At 45.4% G+C, this 21,615-nt stretch overlaps 2 protein-coding genes across 2 annotated transcripts; both read left to right on the top strand.

Annotated features, from left to right (window-relative positions):
* The first annotated feature begins 1,251 nt into the window (after window positions 1-1,251).
* Window positions 1,252-7,201, top strand: LOC142777202 (uncharacterized). Its single transcript, XM_075881523.1, has 2 exons — window positions 1,252-1,379; window positions 6,688-7,201. Exons 1-2 carry the CDS (start codon window positions 1,305-1,307, stop codon window positions 7,087-7,089), a joined length of 477 nt encoding a protein of 158 aa, XP_075737638.1. The 5' UTR covers window positions 1,252-1,304; the 3' UTR covers window positions 7,090-7,201.
* A 7,279-nt stretch (window positions 7,202-14,480) lies between these two features.
* Window positions 14,481-21,408, top strand: LOC142777201 (uncharacterized). The gene is made up of 2 exons (XM_075881522.1): window positions 14,481-14,882; window positions 20,812-21,408. Exons 1-2 carry the CDS (start codon window positions 14,766-14,768, stop codon window positions 21,052-21,054), a joined length of 360 nt encoding a protein of 119 aa, XP_075737637.1. The 5' UTR covers window positions 14,481-14,765; the 3' UTR covers window positions 21,055-21,408.
* Window positions 21,409-21,615: the final 207 nt, after the last annotated feature.

Below are 21,615 nucleotides of genomic sequence, written 5' to 3'. Positions count from 1 at the left end.
TTCCGTTGTAGTTATTGGGTGCAAAAAGGTCACTGAACTCACTGCACAGTATCCGTTTGCAAAAAGGGTGTCCTTTTCAGACACAGCGAAGTAACAACTGACACACTTATTCGCGCTCTGTACATGTGAGTGCGTTTTGTGCGTCATTTGTGCGGGAGAAACGCGGAGCACGTTTCGATCTGCTTGCAATTCTTCGCCTGACCTTCCAATTTGCTGCTATCGCTTTCATTGATTCGCCTTTCCTTTTTTTAGGAATGTAGTTTCTGTTAGAACATGAAACCAATTCATAAGAGAAAGAAGGCGTGATTCTTCGTATAAAACAAAGTATTCTACTTATTTAGGAAGCCAAGGACATAAACGTAATCACGTTCTGAAAAAATCAGCGGCCAAATTTTCTAGGCCGGAGCACCAGAACACAAAATGCAGGCAGATTTTGATATCGAGCGGGGCCCTATGAGGTTGCACCATCAAAGCTAAAGTTACGTAGACTTAATTCTTTATGTTTTATTTATTTATTTATTTTTTAATGATATGACACATACCAACTTGGGGAATGGACCAAGACTAAGGCATAACACTTCAATAACTAAACAAATGTTCTTTTTAAATGAAGTATTTCATCTTCTTCGTTTCTGCGTACATGCTGCAGTTATGAAACAAGAACCCGTTTGTGTTTAACAGTACCTTCTGTTGGGTCAATTCGTGCATCTTTATATGCGCCAGTTTAGAACCTATCAGAAAGAAGAGCCAGCAAAAAATTCTTGTTTTAGCTCTTTGTCTCTCTCTCTATCTTTAACGTTTGCATTGTTACTTGCCGCCTATTATTATTTTAGTCAGAACTCTAGCGTCAAAACCTTGCGTCTGTGCTTTCATGCCTCTAACTTGAGCAAAAAGGAGAAGAGTTCATTGCTATTGTTGTTGTTATTTACCTACTTTATTCGTAAGTCACCTTATCATTATGTACTCTTATATTCCCAAGATGACTGAATGATTATTGTTTTTACCTACTTTATTCGTAAGTCACCTTATCATTATGTACTCTTATATTCCCAAGATGACTGAATGATTATTGTTCTTGATAAAATTTAAAAATTCGTTTTTTCCCAATATAACCACCGGCTTGATGCCCAATCCCCCACAGTGGGTACGAGCCAAGGCACATAGGAACAAGCAAGCGAGCAAAGCGTCATCACCAGTTCACGCGCCAGCGAACGGCCATTCGATAACAGGCTGTTGCCCGTAGGTCGAAGCACGATCTCACTACGGAGGCTTCCTTGATAAGGCTACGCACATCAGGCCTGGTCATGAGCATCTGTCGAGAAGACCAACGTGACAGCTTGGATGGACCGGTCACCAACAGCGGCACCTCATCACCACAGGTAAGTATGTTTCTATAGGCATGACGTTGGCTCTGTCGATACGCTCCCATGCGAATAATGGTACGCAGTGACAGTTAACCGTTGATATTATCAGTAATAATTTGATATGTGGGGTTTAACGTCCCCAAATTACCGTATGATTGTGAGAGGCATGCGTAGTGGAGGGATCCGGAAATTTCGACCACCCGGGGTTCTAACGTGCACCTAAATCTGAGCACACGGGCCTATAGCATTTTCGCCTCGATCGGAAATGCAACCGCCGCCGCCGGGATTTGATCCCGCAATCTGCGGGTCAGCAGCAGAGTGCCTTAGCCACTAAACCACCACGACGGGGCTCTTATCAGTAATAAAACTTTAATTAAAGCGCTCAGATCATGCACGTATATCTTCATCATAACTGCGCTTACACGAACCAGAAAAAAGTTGGTCAAATTGGTTCGATACAATGAGGCTTGCATGCCGCGCTCTGTGACTTCGTGTGCCGTGACTTCGAACCGAGAGCCATCTGGGCTGCTGGGCCAATAGAGCCAGCTGGGCTGTGTGGCATAGGTTGGTTCACACCTACCTGCTTGCAAGGAGCCTGTAAACACAATGAATCGTGCTGCCATTTGGGAATTGTTATATGACAGACTGGATGCACTGTTCGCGCTCTTATCTTGCGGCGATGTAAGCTACTGTGAAAATCTTACAGTGTCTAGAAATATACTGCCTAGTGTGCTGAGCGCGCGCATTCCGTACGAGAGAGGGTGGCCGCGCATGTGATGACTGCACTAAGATGCCACAAGTGGCGCTGCGTGTCGAGAGGGTGCACGAACGCGCGAAATTCCTCTTGTCCTATTGCTGCCGGAGCCTCGCCACGTTTGAAATCAGTGTGTGACAGCTGCCATCTTATTTACTGTGAAGTTCGATGGTGCCTTATGTACAATGAAAAATCCTGAGATGTTAAAAGCCAAGCGGCAATGAAAAGAAAGGACGTGTATTGTGCCGCTGTGTCAAATAAGTTATCGGTCGAACAAGGAAAAAGGTGTCTTGTTCCCCGCACTAACGGATCTAGCACGGTTTCCTGAATGAAAAAGTAGGATCAAGAGGGCAGACAGAAGGCTGAATCCAAAGGCTGTCGTGAGGAAAGCATTCTGAGAGTGACCCCAACGAACTATCTTTTCGGATTAGGGTGAACGGCGTCGGGAATGAAATCGCCGTTTAGGCAAGAGAGAGAGAAATAAATAAAAAGAAGAGACAGGATGGTTAACGTAGAAGAACTGGTTTGCTACGCTGTACGGGGGTGCGAAAAAGGGTCGGAAAGATGATATAAATATAGAGATATAAAATAAATTAGAAAAAAAATCACTTGCATACACATTCAGGGAGTTCCTATCACAGTCGTTTGGACAGGTCGGTTGAACGCAAGAAGCGCAGGAGCGCCTTCACAGCCTTCTTCTGCAACAAGAAGTCCTGTTGGTAGTGCAGGATTCTTTCTTCCGAAAGAGGCTGGTTGTCCAGTTCATCTAGCGCATTGCAGAGGGACTGTCTCTGCGAGCAGTATTGTCTCTGGCACACAGAATGTGCCAAGTTGTTTCGTCACTGCCACAATGGTCGCATGCAGCAGTGTCAGCCACTCCTATGAGGAACGCGTACGCATTGGTAAATGTGACGCCCAACCATAATCTGCACAGCATAGTTTAGGCAAATTTTCAAATAATATTATTTATTTAAAAAATTGAAAATGCCCTTTCCAATTTCATTCACATTGTTTTTTCCCATGTCAACGTCGGACTCCCTTTCCAACAACGTTTTGAGTATCTTATGCGGCGATTGTCAGATTATTCACTGGCATGTTATCATTCTTTGTGTTCACTCGAATCCTAATGGAATGCAGGCCAAGAGGTAACGGTTTTAGGGTCCTCTGTGATAATTATTGCTCTCAAGAACAAAGCACATTTTAAAAAATAACTCTGGTGGTTATACTGTCAATGTTTTTTTTAAATTTATTTCTTTGCGAACTGCAACCGCTTTGAGCATCTATCTATCTATCTATCTATCTATCTATCTATCTATCTATCTATCTATCTATCTATCTATCTATCTATCTATCTATCTATCTATCTATCTATCAATCTATCTATGTATCTATCTATCTATCTAACTATCTATCTATCTATGTATCTATCTATCTATCTAACTATCTATCTATCTATCAATCTATCTATGTATCTATTTATCTATCTATCTATCTATCTATCTATCTATCTATCTATCTATATATCTATCCGTCCGTCCATCTGTCCATCCGTCTGCCTGTCCGTCCGTCCATCCGTCTGTCTGTCTGCCTGTCTGTCTGTCTGTCTGTCTGTCTGTCTGTCTGTCTGTCTGTCTGTCTGTCTGTCTGTCTGTCCATTCGTCTATCCGTCTGTCTGTATCTATCTATCTATCTATCTATCTATCTATCTATCTATCTATCTATCTATCTATCTATCTATCTATCTATCTATCTATCTATCTATCTATCTATCTATCTATCTATCTATCGAATCGCCTATGTCTGGGTGCCCTCACGAGCACCCCTTTAACTTAGGGTTTTCGAAATACTTTGCAAGAAGAGCCAAATGTTCGTGAAACGCCAATGCTGGTTCCATTGTTGACTATCCAGTTTCTTGCGTATATTTAGCGCCACTTCATATTATTTCACTTTATCGAAACAAACAACAGAGTCACCTTGCATAGCATTGATTCCCAAGTTACGTGGGATCTGCGTTTCTTTTTTTTTTTTTCGGGCAGTAGCGGATGGCGAAATGTATGCCACGAAATGATCTTCATTTGGTATTGCGAAGCGCCAGTATTGTGAAAGCAATTCAGCAGTTCTTATACAATAAAGCATAATGTAAAAAACACTCTGAAAATGCAGGAAAATAATAGTTGTCCTCGCGCGGCTCGGCCTCCTGAAAGCTTCACAGCGCTTGCGGAGCGCAAGGATTGAACGCAAATGCACCCACTCGCACAGCAGCGCACCATGCGGGCGCTGCCGGCAGTCATCAGCTGAGGGGCCATCTCTTAGCTCACGCTCAGCAAACTAGGCAGTACATTTTAGACACTGTAATAATCTGCACCAAACTATAGGACGGGTTCGTGTAAACGCTGTGTGGGCGGGGATGCCCTAACGCAAATTAGTCTGTCATGTTCATGTAAGCGAAGCCAATGATAGTACCACATTCATGACGCCGTTCATGCTCAGCTATTTGTAGATACGCGCCTACCAGCTATAATCTATAAACATTGGTTACTTTCAGCTGAGCGTTCGTTCTGGTCAGACCAGCGTATGATAGCGATTGGCACAAAAATGTTTGGAAGATGTTGTATGCGTGCGCAGAATTGTGCGAGTATTAGAACGTAGAACAGACCTCTCGCTCGGCTTGCTAGGTAAATTGAGCGGACTGTCAAGATGCGTTTGCTACGTATCTTCATGAGTTTGCTGCAAAGCTCACCTAATCTCGACTGGACACGCTTGTCAAAGGCGCGAAATCAATGCGTTTCTCCGCACTGGTCTGGCTATATCTGTGCGGAGCAAAGCGGATGCGACGCTTAGCTAAAGCTTTTGTATTATCAAAAGGGGCCAAAAGAGCGAACAGTTTTGAGCAAAAACCAATTTTTCAAAGCAATTTCTATGTATGTGTTGTTCATCGTTCGGAAGACAGCTGGTCGGAAAATAGAACTTGCGAACCAAAAGGTTTCCGAATACGACTTGTTGTTGCGGGGTCACTGCATTATCCCCGGTACTGCTGTCATGATATAACCGTAGATGAAAAACAAGAAACGGGCCAGGAGGCCATTCGAACGTCGCTAAAATTCCATGCTGAACAAACAACTTTTCTTGCCCCGCCGTGGTGGTCTAGTGGCTAAGGTACTCGGCTGCTGACCCGCAGGTCGCGGGTTCGATTCCCGGCAGCGGCGGCTGCATTTACGATGGAGGCGGAAATGTTGTAGGCCCGTGTGCTCAGATTTGGGCGCACGTTAAAGAACCCCAGGTGGTCGAAATTTCCGGAGCCCTCCACTACGGCGTCTCTCATAGTCATATGGTGGTTTTGGGACGTTAAACCCCACAAATCAATCAATCAATCAATCAAACAACTTTTCTTATATTACACCATGAGTCAATATTCATAAAAGAATGCTGGTAATGCGTGAAGTCAGCAGTTCTTTTGTTCCTAATAAAAGATGTTACCAAATTCATGGTAGTTAACACGTCTCAAAAACTCTCGAAAGAATCTAAATAGTTTTATAATATGTATTTTAGTACGAGTTGCTTGCTGGTTCTTACAAGCATGCGATGTACGCATCATGACAATGTATCAGATGATGTGGTTAGCGTGTGTACAATGTCATAGTGTATTGTTAGTCAATTTATCGTATACTGCTCGAACGCGCTGCAGCACTGGTACTCAAGCAGGAGGTTATAATTACTGCTTTTGTTACACATACTATCCTTTCTTACTAACTTCTATTGTTTGCTAAAAGGTCATTCTTCACGCTCTCGGTAAAGGAAAAGCGCTGGGCAGCTTAATTTACTTTTTTTATTCGGACACTATTGAAAGAAAGAGGCAATCAAAAACGAAGCAGTAGCTCTCAGTAAAAAAAAAAGCGTTGGGCAGCGTAACTTACTTTTCTTATTCGAACACTATATTCAAAGAAAAAGGCAATAAAAACGCAGCAGTAGGCAGGTTGTTTATTTACAGCATTATATGCATGGGCAGCTTACACCGCGCAGAGGACCTTTGGTGAAACCTAGAACCTGATGGCATCAGCGAATGGCTAAACGTAGGAATTCCCAGAAAAGTATCACGCATTTTTTGTGCGACGTCACTTTGAGAAGAGCCAATTATGTTATCAGACCTTTCAAACAGCGGAGGCAATAAAAGTTTTGTACAGGCTTTTGCTGCCGGACTCGGTAGCTGCAATGAGGAGTTTTTTTGTTGTTGTTTTTGTTCTCAAAGAGTCAAGTCTTACGTTCTGTGAAACAGAGAAGAACGCAGTTGTATGGTACTGACAGTATACATATATGGTCGGTACTGCTCGAACAACTGTTTGCCATTGACCTCCTCCAATCAGAGTAGCCCAAAGCTCTGGATTTATTACAGCGAGCCGAAAGTTGTGCTCAAATAAATATTTTACATGTTCGTACTGCACACGGGCTCGTTCAATTTCTCGCTCATCTTCATTCTCGCACTGTCATTCTACGTCTGCGTGTCCTCAATTGCCGTGCCTCTAATCCGCACAGCGGGTAAATAAACATGGCTTCCATCCACCTATAACGCAGGGTTTCCGCCAGATGCCACAAAATGCAGCCAGTTTATGCCAAGAGGTGACGCAGTTTGGTCTCACACCCGAACAGCTTTTCTTTGTGGGCCTCGGCATAAAGTGGCGTCAACGCAGCGTCGACCAGCCAGGTCTCGCCGAACGCGCGTGTCGCACGGTCGTCAATGCGTGCTTTCGTCGATGCCTTCGGCTGCCCGCAGACCGAGCCATTCTACGGCCTCGACGAGTGTGGTCCCTAGATTCAGCGGGTGGTGCTATCCTCTACGTCGCTGGCGTGCCACGTTGTCTGCGACGTGAAAGGAAGAGTCCCTGCTCCTCCCAAGCTCGGGTGATTCCGACCAGGTCAATAATTGAAAACAGTTTTACTTCTAAGAGGAGTGACCTGCCAGCGAAGAAGGCATAAATGTATGAAAAGGATAGACGAAGTATGAACTACTAACAAGAAAGTGTTATTTCGCGTGTTTAAAATAGTACTGAGCATTTCATTCTTTCGGTCGTCGCCCATGCTTGTAGGTTGCGACCACCACCACCATAATGATTGTGGGGTCAAAATGTGAAGGATAGAGGAGTAATAAAGAGTTCAAAATGGTTGAGTAAGTTGTCATGTTGCAGAATAGAAGTATTCGGTGTGTTATATTTCAATGGAATTCGGCCCTTTTGAACCTAGTGATATACACATATGTTGTATGTAGCTATATGTATATACGTTATATACATATGGTATATACATACGGAGGCGTGAGTCCCTGATGTATTATGTTTAGGTGCGAATCGCCTTATAAGCTCGTTTTCTCGGCCGCTCTCATCGTAGCCCGTCATGGTGTCTCCTGTCGTCGCTCGTTACAATAAAGCAAGTGGCAAAAATTTAAGTACACTTTGTGAATTCTAAACAGTGTATGCTGAATGCGTGTGAACATGCCAGTGATTTTGCCATCTTCGTTTTTTACAGCGAAAGCTGTTACAAGGTCACAACACAGTTCAAGTGCGGCGCCATTTTTGTCCGTCGCCGCTGGTGTGCTTAATTACCATCGCAAGAAATAAGAAAAAACCTCAGTAAATATCAAACACTAGATGCACAATTAGATTCGAACCCGGGTTCCCTGCGTAGCAGCCCCGTATTCTAGCACTTAGCCACACCGGTGCTTCGAAGTCGTTTGTTAAACGGGCCTTGAACAGGCTTGCATTGTCGGGAATGGAGATGCAGTAATATGAATAATAAATAATTTTAGAACATGAAAGGAACAACCAGGCATCACACATTGCATATTGCGTAACGAGTTGGTCGTCCAATGTTCCAACCCATTACAAAAGCCTATTCTTGATCACTTAACTGTGGCGCATACCCACTGCAGGCAAAACCCCTCAGGCATACTAAGTCTTGTTAAGTTTGGCCTGGAAATTCGTCTGGGCAGACGCCATTGTGCGTAATACGGTCTACTGGGGAGGCTCTCGCGCTGTCGAAGATTTGAGCGATTACCCAGACTATGTGGCAAACGAAGGCAGAGTCCCTGACTTTCAACTGCGGACCCTTTTGTCGTCTCTTCGAGCAGAGGCGGTGACTGATACCTTCGGCGACTCATCGGGCGACGGGGAAGCTGTCGTGACCGGCGCCAGAGCTGACAGGGAAGCGGCGCTCTTTTAATCCCCAATCAAGTAGACGACCGGCCGGCTGCCTATGCTCGTCAGGCATTGTCCGTGCTAGCCGGAGGATGAGACGTCGTGTCGCCAAGACGCCGTTAACCTTTCGAGAGAAGCCAACAAAGACAGTATCTTCCTTGGAAGAGACCACGGCGGCCACCACAAAGCACCCCGCTAATTAGGCGAGCTGTTTGGCGGACCCTTTGATGTATGCTGTATGAATCATGGGACCTCTCGACTAGCGGCACACACACGACGAGAAAGAGCCCTGCTGACGCCACCTTGCAGTGCACTGTTCACGACTCAATATTGAACGTTCACGTGGACCGTGCATGCTCGTCTCCCTCACCTGTTGTGTATGTGTGATTGGTGTTCCACTCGGAGAGGAGGAGCCCGACAGGGCTTAAAACGACGCCGCAGAGTGCTGGACGTCGCTCTGAACTATGTGACGTTCAACCACCACGCTCGTGGTTTGGGAAACCACTAACCCTTCTTTTCTGTAAATATGTGTAAATAGTGCCATAAACCTGTTTGTTTTCGTATCCTCCTGCGATCTTTGTTCTATCATTAGTAAGCATCTCCACATCTATGATTGTTGTAACTTTGGCTGCACGAAATTCTGTCGAAATTTCAGAGTAGAATTGGTTTGCATTCTTGAGAAGCCTGGAGGGTTTTAAGCGGGTCCAATGTGCTTGACTGCGGCATGGTATTGTGTTGTGTGGTTCGCCTTGCTGTTGTCGATCATTGTGAGCTGGTTTGGAAGTTGCTTACGAGTTCGCAGCTGGAGCGTCAAAGCCAGGCCATCGTACTCGTCACCAACCATTCTCTTCGTGCCCAGCGGTTGGAAGCGCTGGCCAGCCGAGATTTTCCGGGCGGCGGAGGAGCTGTTAAGTTTGGCCTAGAAATTCATCTGGGCAGACGCCATTGTGCGTAAGCCGGCTACTGGGGAGGCTCTCACGCTGTCGAAGACTTGAGCGATTACCCAGACCGATGAACGCGGATAAGCCTATCATTTGTTACTTCGATGTGTCTGAAAAGCGTACTCTTTTCGCAAACGGAGACTGTGCAACGAGTGCAGGTACATTTTTCCGCCGGGTAACTACACCAGAATAGTTCCGGTGAATGATGAAAGTGTACAATTTTCCCCACCGCGAGTCAAGCTAATACACGGGTGAGCGTCCCCTCTCCGCGGGCAAAAGTACGCGCGGGAGAAGAAAGCATGCGCCGCCGCGTCGGGCAGGTCTGGCAGGGGCTTAAGCAACGCGCGCTCGTTGCACCCTCTCGCTAGTAATGTTGACAACGCTATAGTTCCCCCAAGATGCCTACAGACAGCAGAAGGTGGTAGATATACATAGCTTGTCGTTGAATTGGTGAACGAGGTGCCCCTTCGTGTCTCAGTGGCTATAACGCCTCGCGCACACAAATCAGAGGTCAGACGTTCGATTCCACGCGCCGGAGTCTTTTTCTGAAATATTTTTCTTTGTTGTGTTTTCATATATATATAAATACGTATACATATACGGTGAATGGCGGCGGCGGCAAAACCTAATCGAGAGTGTCCATACAATTCCTCTCGCGATAAAAAGGCGGTTCGTTGACTCGGGAAAATGAGAAGGCTGCTCCGCCTTGTAGTTGTTCGCATTACTAGGGTGTACAGCTGCCCAATGTGTGTGTGTTCTCTGCAGTGCTGCTACCTTGCCGGCCGGGGGAATTCTTGGCGGCATACGATAATAGCGTGTTTTCAGTGAACCTCACACAATACTGTGGCGATAAAGCACGAGCACGCCACCGGCGGGCGTTCCCCGGCGGCGACGAGCAAATTTACGAGTATTGTTTTCTGCGGGGCTTCTTTAATGAGGTCCTGCTAAGTGGTCATAGCGGCTCCCTGGAGAAGGCATGGTCGCGCGTTCAATAGGTAGAAGGTGGAAGCTGATCCGAGGTGAAGAGCAGGCCAGGATCTTCGCACGAGACAACAGGTTGTTTGTGACCAGAGCGTAATGAAACATGCCGCCACCCGGTGGCCAAGGCACGCATACTACGTGATGTGTGCTCCACGCATGCCAGAATGTGACCCCAAGCCCCAGTGGACGCAGTGGTGTCGTCTCCTAACTTAGCCGATTCACTACTGCAAAGAACGTAGATACGTCAGCTCATAAAGAGAATATACCGGACAATGGCCTAATCGAAGTTCCCCACGTGCAGGCACCAGAACAAGATTATTCAAATAATCAGTTCACTGAGCACAGAAGGCGGAATGATAGAAAGAGGGAGATATAATGCCATGAAATTGTGTGTGCGTGTGCGTGTGCGTGTGTGTGTGCGTGTGTGTGTGCGTGTGTGTGTGTGTGTGTGTGTGTGTGTGTGTGTGTGTGTGTGTGTGTGTGTGTGTGTGTGTGTGTGTGTGTGTGTGTGTGTGTGTGGTGACGGGTGTGTATGAGTGTGTGAGTTTGCGTAGTATAGTGTGCATGTGTGTTTTAGTCTAATTAACGTGTTTTTTCTTAGGAACTTCACGGTAATTCGTTTTGCAAGGCTATCATACATAAGAGAAACTGGTCAACAAATCTTAATCGCCAATAGTTTGTTGTATATGTGTTACCTTAGTGGTAATCAGAAACAGCAAAAAAGAATGTTAGGAAATTTTCGGTGGCTCTTATACATCAACATTTGTCGTTAGTTCAGTTGCTTAGGTTAATCCGCCATAATTGTTAATTCACGGAATTAAACGACGTCTATACTAATGTGACAAATGATTACAGCGTGCTCATTCGTGGTAATTACCTAGCAATTTTGTTTGCAAGTACCAGAGAGCAATGCTAATCTCACGGACCAATTGAAGAACCTATTGTTTGTCTTTTTTCTTATGTTTGTTGAAATATCTCATCGTTCTATCAGTCTGCCCTTGGGGCAAAGAGTTACCAAGACGCCCTCTATCGGGAGCGCTTCACTTGCGTGCTTGGTATGATAGCGCCGGCGCTTCTCATGGCTGGAGTATATTTTTATTACTGCTACTTATAAGAAACACATCGGTTTCTATATCGAGAGGGCGACTTCTCGTTGACGTGTCATAGCGGTGTAGCATCACGGGAAGATGGGAACTGACGGCGTACGAACGGCTAATCTGTCGTCTGCTCGTGGCGCCCATTAACAACGACAAGTGAAGTGTCATTCAGTGCCTCTGACAGTGACTTCTTTGATTGAGGCTGCACGCGGGACGCAAAGCTCGCAAACGTAGAAACTGTCAAGACGCTTTTAACAAAACGCGTCTACAATGAATAGTGTTACACACGTCAGATGTGTATAACAATACGTCTGAACCAGTGGCGGATCCAGAGGGGAGGGTGGTAAAGGGAATCGCCCTCTCTCCTCTAACTTCAACGCTTGTAGCCCACCTCCTATCACAAATTAGGACAAATTAGTGAAAATACCGTGGGCACAGAGTAGCAGTATTCATGCTATGGAGTGCTTTTCTGCTAGTAAGAACAAAAAATGATGAATACGCCCCTCTTTCCACAGTTACTTCTGAAGGTGACCCCCCCCCCCCCCCCACACCTCTCTAAAATGAGTGGCTGGATCTGCCCCAGGTCTGAAATGTCTTGACAAGTTGGGATAGTGTCAATTGCAGGGGAGCTGGCTTGCACATTATCGTTGACAAAAAATTTCAAGTCAAAGTAAATTATAAGTGTTATCTGACCGATCTGTAAAGATCTTTGGGACTGCATATCATGTAAACAAAAATTGTCCCTTTTGCGATGTCTTGAAAATGTGTAGGTCTTGAAAAAGTACCGGCACGATTTGAACTTTTTCTAACAGCAGGCTTCGCCACTGCAGTTAGGATAAGCCCTTCAATAGGTGAAACATGCGGCATCACGCAACGGCAAGGTTGAGAAATATCACAAGTTTGTCGGGCCAGTTTCAGTCTTCTTTTTCTTCTTCTTCTTCTTCTTCTACTTCTTAATCCTCCTCCTCCTTCTCCTATTATTATTATTATTATTATTATTATTATTATTATTATTATTATTATTATTATTATTATTATTATTATTATTATTATTATTATTATTATTATTGTCTGGAATCTCGAAGACGCTCCGGCTCCAAGTACGTTGCCGTGCGTGTCAGCGAGTCACAATCCTCGAGCTGTACCGCGCTCCCAACCTGCCAAAGGAACAGCTTAATAGGTTTATTATTTACAAATAAATACCAATAGGTTTACTAATTAACCTGTTTCATTATCCTAACATGTCTACGAAATGATATACGTAGGAAAATCAGAATATTGCTCTATTCTAAGAATAAGTTCGTTTCTTTATTTAAATAATTGTATGCAATACATCAAGTACCACACCTTCCTAGGTTATCTGTAATCTTCCTATTATACCTACGTTATTATAAATCTGAACAATAATTTTCAAAACCACTCGATTCTTGGCTAATCGCCCATAGTGGATATGCGCCACGAACAATAGGTGAACAACAACGACAACGTGACGAAAGCTTGAACGTACACATACAACCGCCTGGTGGCGCTGCTCATTCTACCATGTCGTGACATCAGGGTGCAGTTAGAACGGAAGGTTGCTTTTAAAAGCATGCTGTAAATAATTGATTAATTTGTGGGGTTTAACGTCCCGAAACCACCATATGATTATGAGAAGCGCCGTCGTGGAGGGCTCCGGAAATATCGACCACCTGGGGTTCTTTAACGTGCACCGAAATCTAATACACGGGCCTACAACATTTCCGCCTCCATCGGAATTGCAGCCGCCGTAGCATGGATTTGATCCCAGGACCTGCGGGTCAGCAGCAGAGTACCTTAGTTACTAGGCCATCGAGGTGGGGATTCCGTCGTAGTTATCGGGTGCACAAAGGTCACTGAACTCACTGCACAGTATCCGTTTGCAAAAAGGGTGTAACAACTGACAGACTTATCAGTTGTTACAACTGTAACAACTGACAGACTTAGCGAAGTAACAACTGACACACTTATTCGCGCTCTGTACATGTGAGTACTTTTTGTGCGTCATTTGTGCGGGAGAAACGCGGAGCACGTTTCGATCTACTTGCAATTCTTCGCCTCACCTTCCAATTTGCTGCTATCGCTTTCATTGACTCGCCTTTGTGGCAAAGCTGCGGCTTTTTAAGGAATGTATACTTTGTGTCAGGACAAGAAACCATTTCATAAGAGAAAGCAGGCTTGATTCTTCGTATAAAACAAAGTACAAAACATATTTAGGAAGCCAAGGACATAAACGTAATCACGTTCTGAAGAATCAGCGGCCAAGCTGGAGCGCCAGAACACAAAATGCGGCCAGATTTTGATATCGAGCGGGGCCCTATGAGGTTGCACCATAAGAGATTGAGTTGCGTAGACCTAATTCTTTATTTATATATCTGTTTATTCGTTTATTTAGTTATTTATTTATTCATTTTTAAATGCTATGACACATTCCCCAACTTGGGGAATGGACCAAGACTAAAGCATAAGACTTCAATAACTAGACAAATGTTGTTTTTAAATGAAGTATTTCATCTTATTCGTTTCTGCGTACATGCTGCAGTTATGAAACCAGAACCCGTTTGTGTTTAACAGTAGCTTGTGTTGGGTCAATTGGTGCATCTTTATATGCGCCAGTTCAGAACCTGGCAGAAAGAAGAGACGGAATAAAAATTCTTGGTTTAGCTCTTTGTCTCTCTCTCTATATCGAACGTTTGCATGGTTACTTGCCCCCTATTATTATTTTGGTCAGGATTCTAGAGTTGAAACCTTGCGTCCGGGCTTTGATGCCTCTAGCTTGAGGAAGAAGAAGAAGAGCTCATTGCTATTGTTGGTCTCTTGGCCAATCCCCCAGAGTGGGTACGAGCCATGGATTAGGGGATACAAACAAACAAACAATATTGTTGGTGTCATTTCCCTACTTTATTCGTAAGTCACCTTACACTCTAAAAAAAGAGCGAGTAAAAAGGCTGTCTTTTTGTCCCACAACAATAATCGTTATCTATAATGCGTCCCATCCTAGCGCTATCGCCCCACGCCCGGTACATTCCGGTCACGATTGACATGCCCATTATCAGGGTTCCATTGCATTCTCGATAGGAAAGTGGCCAGCACCGAATTTTCAAGAAGGGAAGCGCACGCAAGCATTATGACGATTATTGTTGTCGAACAAAAAGACACCCTTTTTACTCGGTCTTTTTTTTTTAGAGAGTATGATTATGCACACTTATGATCCCTAAATGACTGAATAAGTATTTTTCTTGACGAAACTTCAAAATTCGTTTTTCCCATTATAACCACTGGATTGATGTCCAATCCCCCACAGTGGGTACTAGTCAAGGCACATAGGAACAAGCAAGCAAGCAAAGCGTCATCACCAGTTCACGTACCAGCGAACGGCCATTCGACAACAGGCTGTCACTCGTGGGTCGAAGCACGATCTCGCTATGGAGGCTTCCTTGAAAAGGCTACGCACATCAGGCCTGGTCATGAGCATCTGTCGAGAAGACGAACGTGACAGCTTGGATGGACCGGTCACCAACAGCGGCACCTCATCACCACAGGTAAGTATAGGTTTCTATAGGCATGACGTTGGCTCTGTCGATAGGCTCCCTTGCGAGAAATGGTACGCAGTGACAGTTAACCGTTGATATTATCAGTAATAATTTGATATGTGGCGTGTAACGTCCCCAAATTACCGTATGATTGTGAGAGAAGCCGTAGTGGAGGGTTCCGGAAATTTCGACCACCCGGGGTTCTAACAGGCACCTAAGTCTGAGCACACGGGCCTATAGCATTTCCGCCTCGATCGGAAATGCAACCGCCGCAGCCGAGATTTGATCCCGCGACCTGCCGGTTAGCAGCCGAGTGCCTTAGCCACTAAACCACCGTGGCGGGGCTCTCATAAGTAATAAAAATTTAATTAAAGCACTCAGATCATGCACGTATATCTTCATCATAACGGCGCTTACACGAACCAGAAAAAAGTTGGTCAAATTGGTTTGATACAATGAGGCTTGCATGCCGCGTTCCGTGACTTCGCGTACCGTGAATTCGAGCCGAGCAAGCATAGAGCCAGCTGGGCTGTGTGGCATAGGTTGGTTCACACTTACCCGCTTGCAAGGAGCCTGTAAACACATAATAATTGTGCTGCCACCTGGAAATTGTTGAATGACAGACTGGATGCCCTGTTCTCGCTCTTATCTTGCGACGATGTAAGCTACCGTGATAATCTTACATTGTCTAGAAATATACTGCCTCCTGAAAGTGGGTGGCCGCGCATGTGATGACTGCACTAAGATGCCACAAGCGGCACTGCGTGTCGAGAGGGTGCATGAACGCACAAAATTCCTCTTGTCCAGTTGCTGCCGGAGCATCCCCACGTTTAAAATCAGTGTGTGGCAGCTGCCATCTGATTTACTGTGAAGTTCAATGGCGCCATATGAACACTGCAACACCCTGAGATGGTAAAAGCTAAGTGGCAATGCAAAGAAAGGACGTGTATTGTGCCGCTGTGTCAAAGAAGTTATCGGTCGAACAAGGAAAAGGTGTCTTGTTCCCCGCACTAACGGATCCAGCACGGTTTCCTCAATGAAAAGGTAGGATCAAGAGGGCAGACAGAACGCTGGATCTAAAGGCTGTCGTGTGAAAAAAGCATTCTGAGAGTGACTCCACCAATCTATCTTTTTGGATTAGGGTGAACGGTGTCGTGAATAAAATCGCAGTTTAGGCAAGAAAGAGAGAAATGAATAAAAGGAAGAGACAGGGAGGTTGACCTAGTAGAACTGGTTTGCTACCCTATACGGAGGTGGAGAAAAGGGTCGGAAAGAGGACAGAGATATAGAGATATAAAATAAATTAGAAAAAAACACCACATGCAGACACATTCAGGGAGTTATGATCACAGTCGTTTGGACAGGTCGGTTGAACGCAAGAAGCACAGGAGTGCCTTCACAGCCTTCTTCTGTGACAAAAAGTCCTGTCGGTAGCGCAGGATTTTTTCTTCCGAAAGAGACAGGTTGTCCAGTTCATCTAGCCCATTCCAGAGTGACTGTCTCTGCGAGCAGTATTGTGGGCCTTCACACAGAATGTGCCAATTTGTTTCGTCACTGCCACAATGGTCGCATGCAGCAGTGTCAGCCAATCCTGACACTGCTGCATGCATTGGTAAATGTGATGCCCAACCATAATCTGCACAGTATAGTTTAGGCAAAATCAATAATAATATTATTTATCTAAAAAACCGAAAATTCCCTTTCAAGTTTCATTCACACTGTTTTTCTCCCATGTCAACGTCGGTCTTCCTTTCCAACAACGTTTTGAGTATCTTATGCGACAAGTGTCAGATTATTCATTGGCATGTTATCATTCTTTGTGTTCACTCGAATCCTAATGAAATGAAGGCAAAGAGGTAACGGTTTTAGGGTCCTCTGTGATAATTCTTTTTCTCAAGAACAAAGAACATTTTAAAAAGTAACTCTGGTGGTTATACTGTCAATGGTTTTTAAAATTAATTTCTTTGCGTACTGCAACCACTTTGAGTATCTATCTATCTACCTATCTATCTATCTATCTATCTCTATCCGTCCGTCCATCTGTCTATCCGTTTGTCTGTCCGTCCGTCAATTTGTCCATCTGGCTGCCTGTTCGTCCATCTGTTCGTTCATCTGTCTGTCTGTCTGTCTGTCTGTCTGTCTGTCTGTCTGTCTGTCTGTCCATCGCTCCGTCTGTCAATCCGTCCATCCGTCTGTATGTCCATCTGTCCGGCCGTCTATCCGTCTCTCCCTCTCTCCGTCTCTCCGTCTCTCTGTCCATCCGTCTATCCGTCCATGCGCCTGTCTGTCTGTCTGTCTGTCTGTCTGTCTGTACATTCGTCCGTCCGTCCGTTCGTCTGTCCGTCTGTCTGTCTCTATCTATCTATCTATCTATCTATCTATCTATCTATCTATCTATCTATCTACCTATCTATCTATCTATCGAATCGCTTACGTCTGGGCGCCTTCACGATCACCCCCTAAACTTAGGGTCTTCGAAATACTTTGCAAGAAGAGCCAAATGTTCGTGAAACGCCAGTGCTCGTACCATTGATGACTATCCAATTTCTTGCATACAGTTAGCGCCACTTCATAATATTTCACTTGATAAAAAGTTACAACAGAGTCACCTTGCATAGCATTGATTCCCAAGTTACGTGGGATCTGCGTTTTGTTTTGCAGGCAGTAGCGGATGGCGAAATGTATGCCACGAAATGATCTTCATTTGGTATTGCAAAGCGCCAGTATTGTGGAAGCAATCGAGTAGTTCTTTTACAATAAAGCATTATGTAAAAAAAAACTCCCAAGCATTTCTTCGAGGGTTAACACGGTTAAGTGCGAATGCACGGGGTGATGCTATGAAGGGTATTTATTAATTCGCACTATTATGTTTATTAATCACACTATGGTGCCTTTATGGTGTAATGGTTCCTGGGAATCGCAATTTGATCACACAGGGGAGTTTACGTTAACTCAATGGCGAATGCCAACGGATTTTAACTTTACTCCCCCTCATAGCATCCGAGCCCCGGACGAGCAAAGTCCAGGGCTCGCACCCTCTCCCGCGCCGCACGTTCACTGGCTTGAACGGCTTCGGGAACGTCCACTCGCCGTTGACGATTGCGAGCGGCGTCTTGACGCCGCCCTTCATCGCCCTTCTCCGCCTGACGCTTGCGTTGTCGTTCCGCTTCTTGGGCCGCGTTCGCGGCTCGATGCTGACGCCTCATCTCGGCCTCGCGAGCGTGCAGTTCACCATCCGCTGCACGCTTCGCCCGCTTGTCCTCGGCCTCGTGAGCGCGAAGTTCGGCATCCTCTGCACGCTTCGCCCGCTTGCACTCGGCCTCGCGAGCACGCAGTTCGGCATCCGCTGCACGCTTCGCCCGCTTACGTTCGGTCTCACGAGCCCTTCGCAGCGCCGCCTTGTCTTCCAACGTCGGCGAAACCACCGCGGTACCGTCACCTCCAACGACGGGTGCAGTGCTGGCATTCGGTTGTACTGCATTGGTTGTTGATGGTAGCGTTGCCTCCGGGACATCCATCGCACGACCCGCTCTCGACAAGAGACTGAGAGAGAAGGCGGGCGCGCGAGAGAGAGGGGTGCGTGCGCAGCTGCAGCGAGCGAGGAGAGCGGAGGAGCGAGCGAAGGGGGATATCAGCGTCGCGTCCGTGGCTTATTCGGTAGAGCGTCGCGCTGCGGCCCGCCAAGTACTCTTTCTTTTAAAGATGGAGAGAAAACTGCGGACGCCGCCGACGGCGGTGGATGGTTTGGGGTCGCTTTTAAAGTGTATTCACACTTAAAACACTCTGAAAATGCAGGAAAATAATAGCTGGCCTCACACGGCTCGGCCTCCTGCAGGCTGCGCATAGCTTGCGGAGCGCAAGGATTGAACGCAAATGCACCCACTCGCACTGCAGCGCACCATGCGGGCGCTGCCGGCAGTCATCAGCTGCGGGGCCATCTCCTAGCCTACGCTCAGCACACTAGGCAGTACATTTGAGACACTGTAATATTCTGCACCAAACTATAGGACGGGTTCCTGTAAACGCTGTGTGGCCGGGGATGCTCTAACGCCAGTTAGTCTGTCGTGTTCATGTAAGCGAAGCCAATGATAGTACCGCATTCGTGACGCCGTTCATGCTGAGCTATTTGTAGATACGAGCCTACCAGTTATAATCTATTGATATTGGATACTTTCAGCTGAGCGTTCTTTCTGGTCAGACCAGCGTATGATAGCGATTTGCACCAAAAAGTTTAGAGGATGTACGCGTGCACAGAATAATCTTGCGAGTATTAGAACGTAGAACCAACCTCTCGCTCCGCTTGTGAAGTAAATTGAGCGGACTGTCAAGATGCGTTTACTACGTTTCGCCATCCGTTTGCTGCAAAGCTAACCTCATCTCGACTGGACACGCTTGTCATAGGCGCGAAATCAATGCGTTTCTCCGCACTGGTCTTTGCCGCTTTATCTGTGCGGAGCACAGCGGATGCGACGCTCAGCTAAAGCTTTTGTATTATCAAGAGGGGCCAAGAGAGCGAACATTTTTGAACAAAAACCAATTTTTCAAAGCAATTTCTATGTATGTGTTGTTCACCGTTTGGAAGACGGCTGGTCGGAAAATAGCACTTGCGAACAAAAAGCTTTCCGTATACAACTTGTTGTTGTGAGGTCCCTGCATTATCCCCGGTATTGCTGTCATAATATAACCGTAGATAAAAAAACAAGAAACAGGCCAGGAGGCCATTCGAACGTCGCAAAAATTTCACTCTGAACAAACAAGTTTTTTTTATATTACACCATGAGTCACTATTCATATAAGAATGCTGGTAATGCGTGAAGTCAGCAGTTCTTTTGTTCCTAATAAAAGATGTTACAAAATTTATGGTAGTTAACATGTCTCAAAAGCTCTCGAAAGAATCTAAATAGTTTTTACTATGTATTTTATTACGAGTTGCTTGCTGGTTCTTACAGGCATGCGATGTACGCGTCATGACAATGTATCAGATGATGTGGTTAGCGTGCGTACAACGTCATAGTGTATTGTTAGTCAATTTATCGTATACTGCTCGAACACGCTGCAGCACTGGTACTCATGCAGGAGGTTTTAATTACTGCTTTTGTTACACGTATTATTCTTTGTTACCAACTTCTATTGTTTGCTAAAAGGTCATTCCTCACGCTCTTGGTAAAAGAAAAGCGCTGGGCAGCTTAATTTACTTTTTTATTCGGACACTATTGAAAGAAACAGGCAATCAAAAACAATGCAGTAGCTCTCAATAAAAAAAAGCGTGGGGCAGCGTAACTTATTTTCTTATTCGGACACTATATTCAAAGAAAAAGGCAATAAAAACGCAGCAGTTGGCAGGTTGTTTATTTACAGCATTATATGCATGGGCAGTTTACACCGCGCAGAAGACCTTTGGTGAAACATAGAACCTGGTGGCATCAGCGAATGGCTAAACGTAGGAATTCTTAGAAAAGTATCACGCATTTGTTGTGGGACGTCACTTTGAGAAAAGCCCATTATGTTATCAGACCTTTCAAACAGCGGAGACAATAAAAGTTTTGTACAGGCTTTTGCTGCCGGCCTCGGTAGCTGCAATGGAGAGTTTTTTTGTTTTTTTTTTGTTCTGAAAGAGTCAAGTCTTACGTTCTGTGAAACGGAGAAGAACGCAGTTGTATGGTACTGACAGTATACATATATGGTCGGTACTGCTCGAACAACTGTTTGCCATTGTCCTCCTCCAACCAGAGTAGCCCAAAGCCCTGGATTTATTAGAGCGAGCCGAAAGTTGTGCTCAAACAATCATTTTACTTGTTTGTACTACAGACGGGCTCGTTGAATCTCTCGCTCATCTTCATTCTCGCGCTGTCATTCAATGCCTACGTGTCTTCAATTGCCGTGTCTCTAATCCACACAGCGGGAGACTAAACATGGCTTCCTTCCACCTATAACGCAGGCTTTCCGCCAGATGCCACAAAACGCAGCCAGTTTACGCCAAGAGGTGACGCAGTTTGGTCTCGCACCTGAACAGCTTTTCTTTGTGGGCCTCTGCATAAAGTGGTGTCAACGCAGCGTCGACCAGCCAGGTCTCGCCGAACGCGTTTGCCTATTTGGGCGGCCGCCACAGCATGCTTTCGTCGATGCCTTCGGCTGCCCGCAGACCGAGCCATCCTCCGGCCTCGACGAGTGTGGTCCCTAGATTCAGCGGGTGGTGCTATCCTCTACGTCGCTGGCATGCCACGTTATCTGCGACGGGAAAGGAAAAGTCCCTGTTCCTCCCAAGCTCGGGTGATTCCGACCAGGTCAATAATTGGAAACAGTTTTACTTCTAAGAGGACTGACCTGCCACCGAAGAAGGCAGAAATGTATGAAAAGGATAGATGAAGTATGAACTACTAACAAGAAAATGTTATATCGCGTGTTTAAAATAGTACCGAGCATTTCATTCTTTCGGTCGTCGCCCATGCTTGTAGGTGGCGACCACCACCACCATAATGATTGTGGCGTCAAAATGTGAAGGATAGAGGAGTAATAAAGAGTTCGAAATGGTTGAGTAAGTTGTCATGTTGCAGAATAGAAGTATTCGGTGTGTTATATTTCAATGGAATTCGGCCCTTTTGAACCTAGTGATATACACATATGTAGTATGTAGCTATATGTATATACGTTATATACATATGGTATATACATACGGAGGCGTAAGTCCCTGATGTATTATTTTTATGTGCGAATCGCCTTATAAGCTCGTTTTCTCGGCCGC

The sequence above is a fragment of the Rhipicephalus microplus genome, chromosome X (assembly GCF_043290135.1).
Source record: "Rhipicephalus microplus isolate Deutch F79 chromosome X, USDA_Rmic, whole genome shotgun sequence".
Taxonomy (NCBI): Eukaryota; Metazoa; Arthropoda; class Arachnida; order Ixodida; family Ixodidae; genus Rhipicephalus; species Rhipicephalus microplus.
This window is presented reverse-complemented; position numbering and strand designations above follow the sequence as displayed.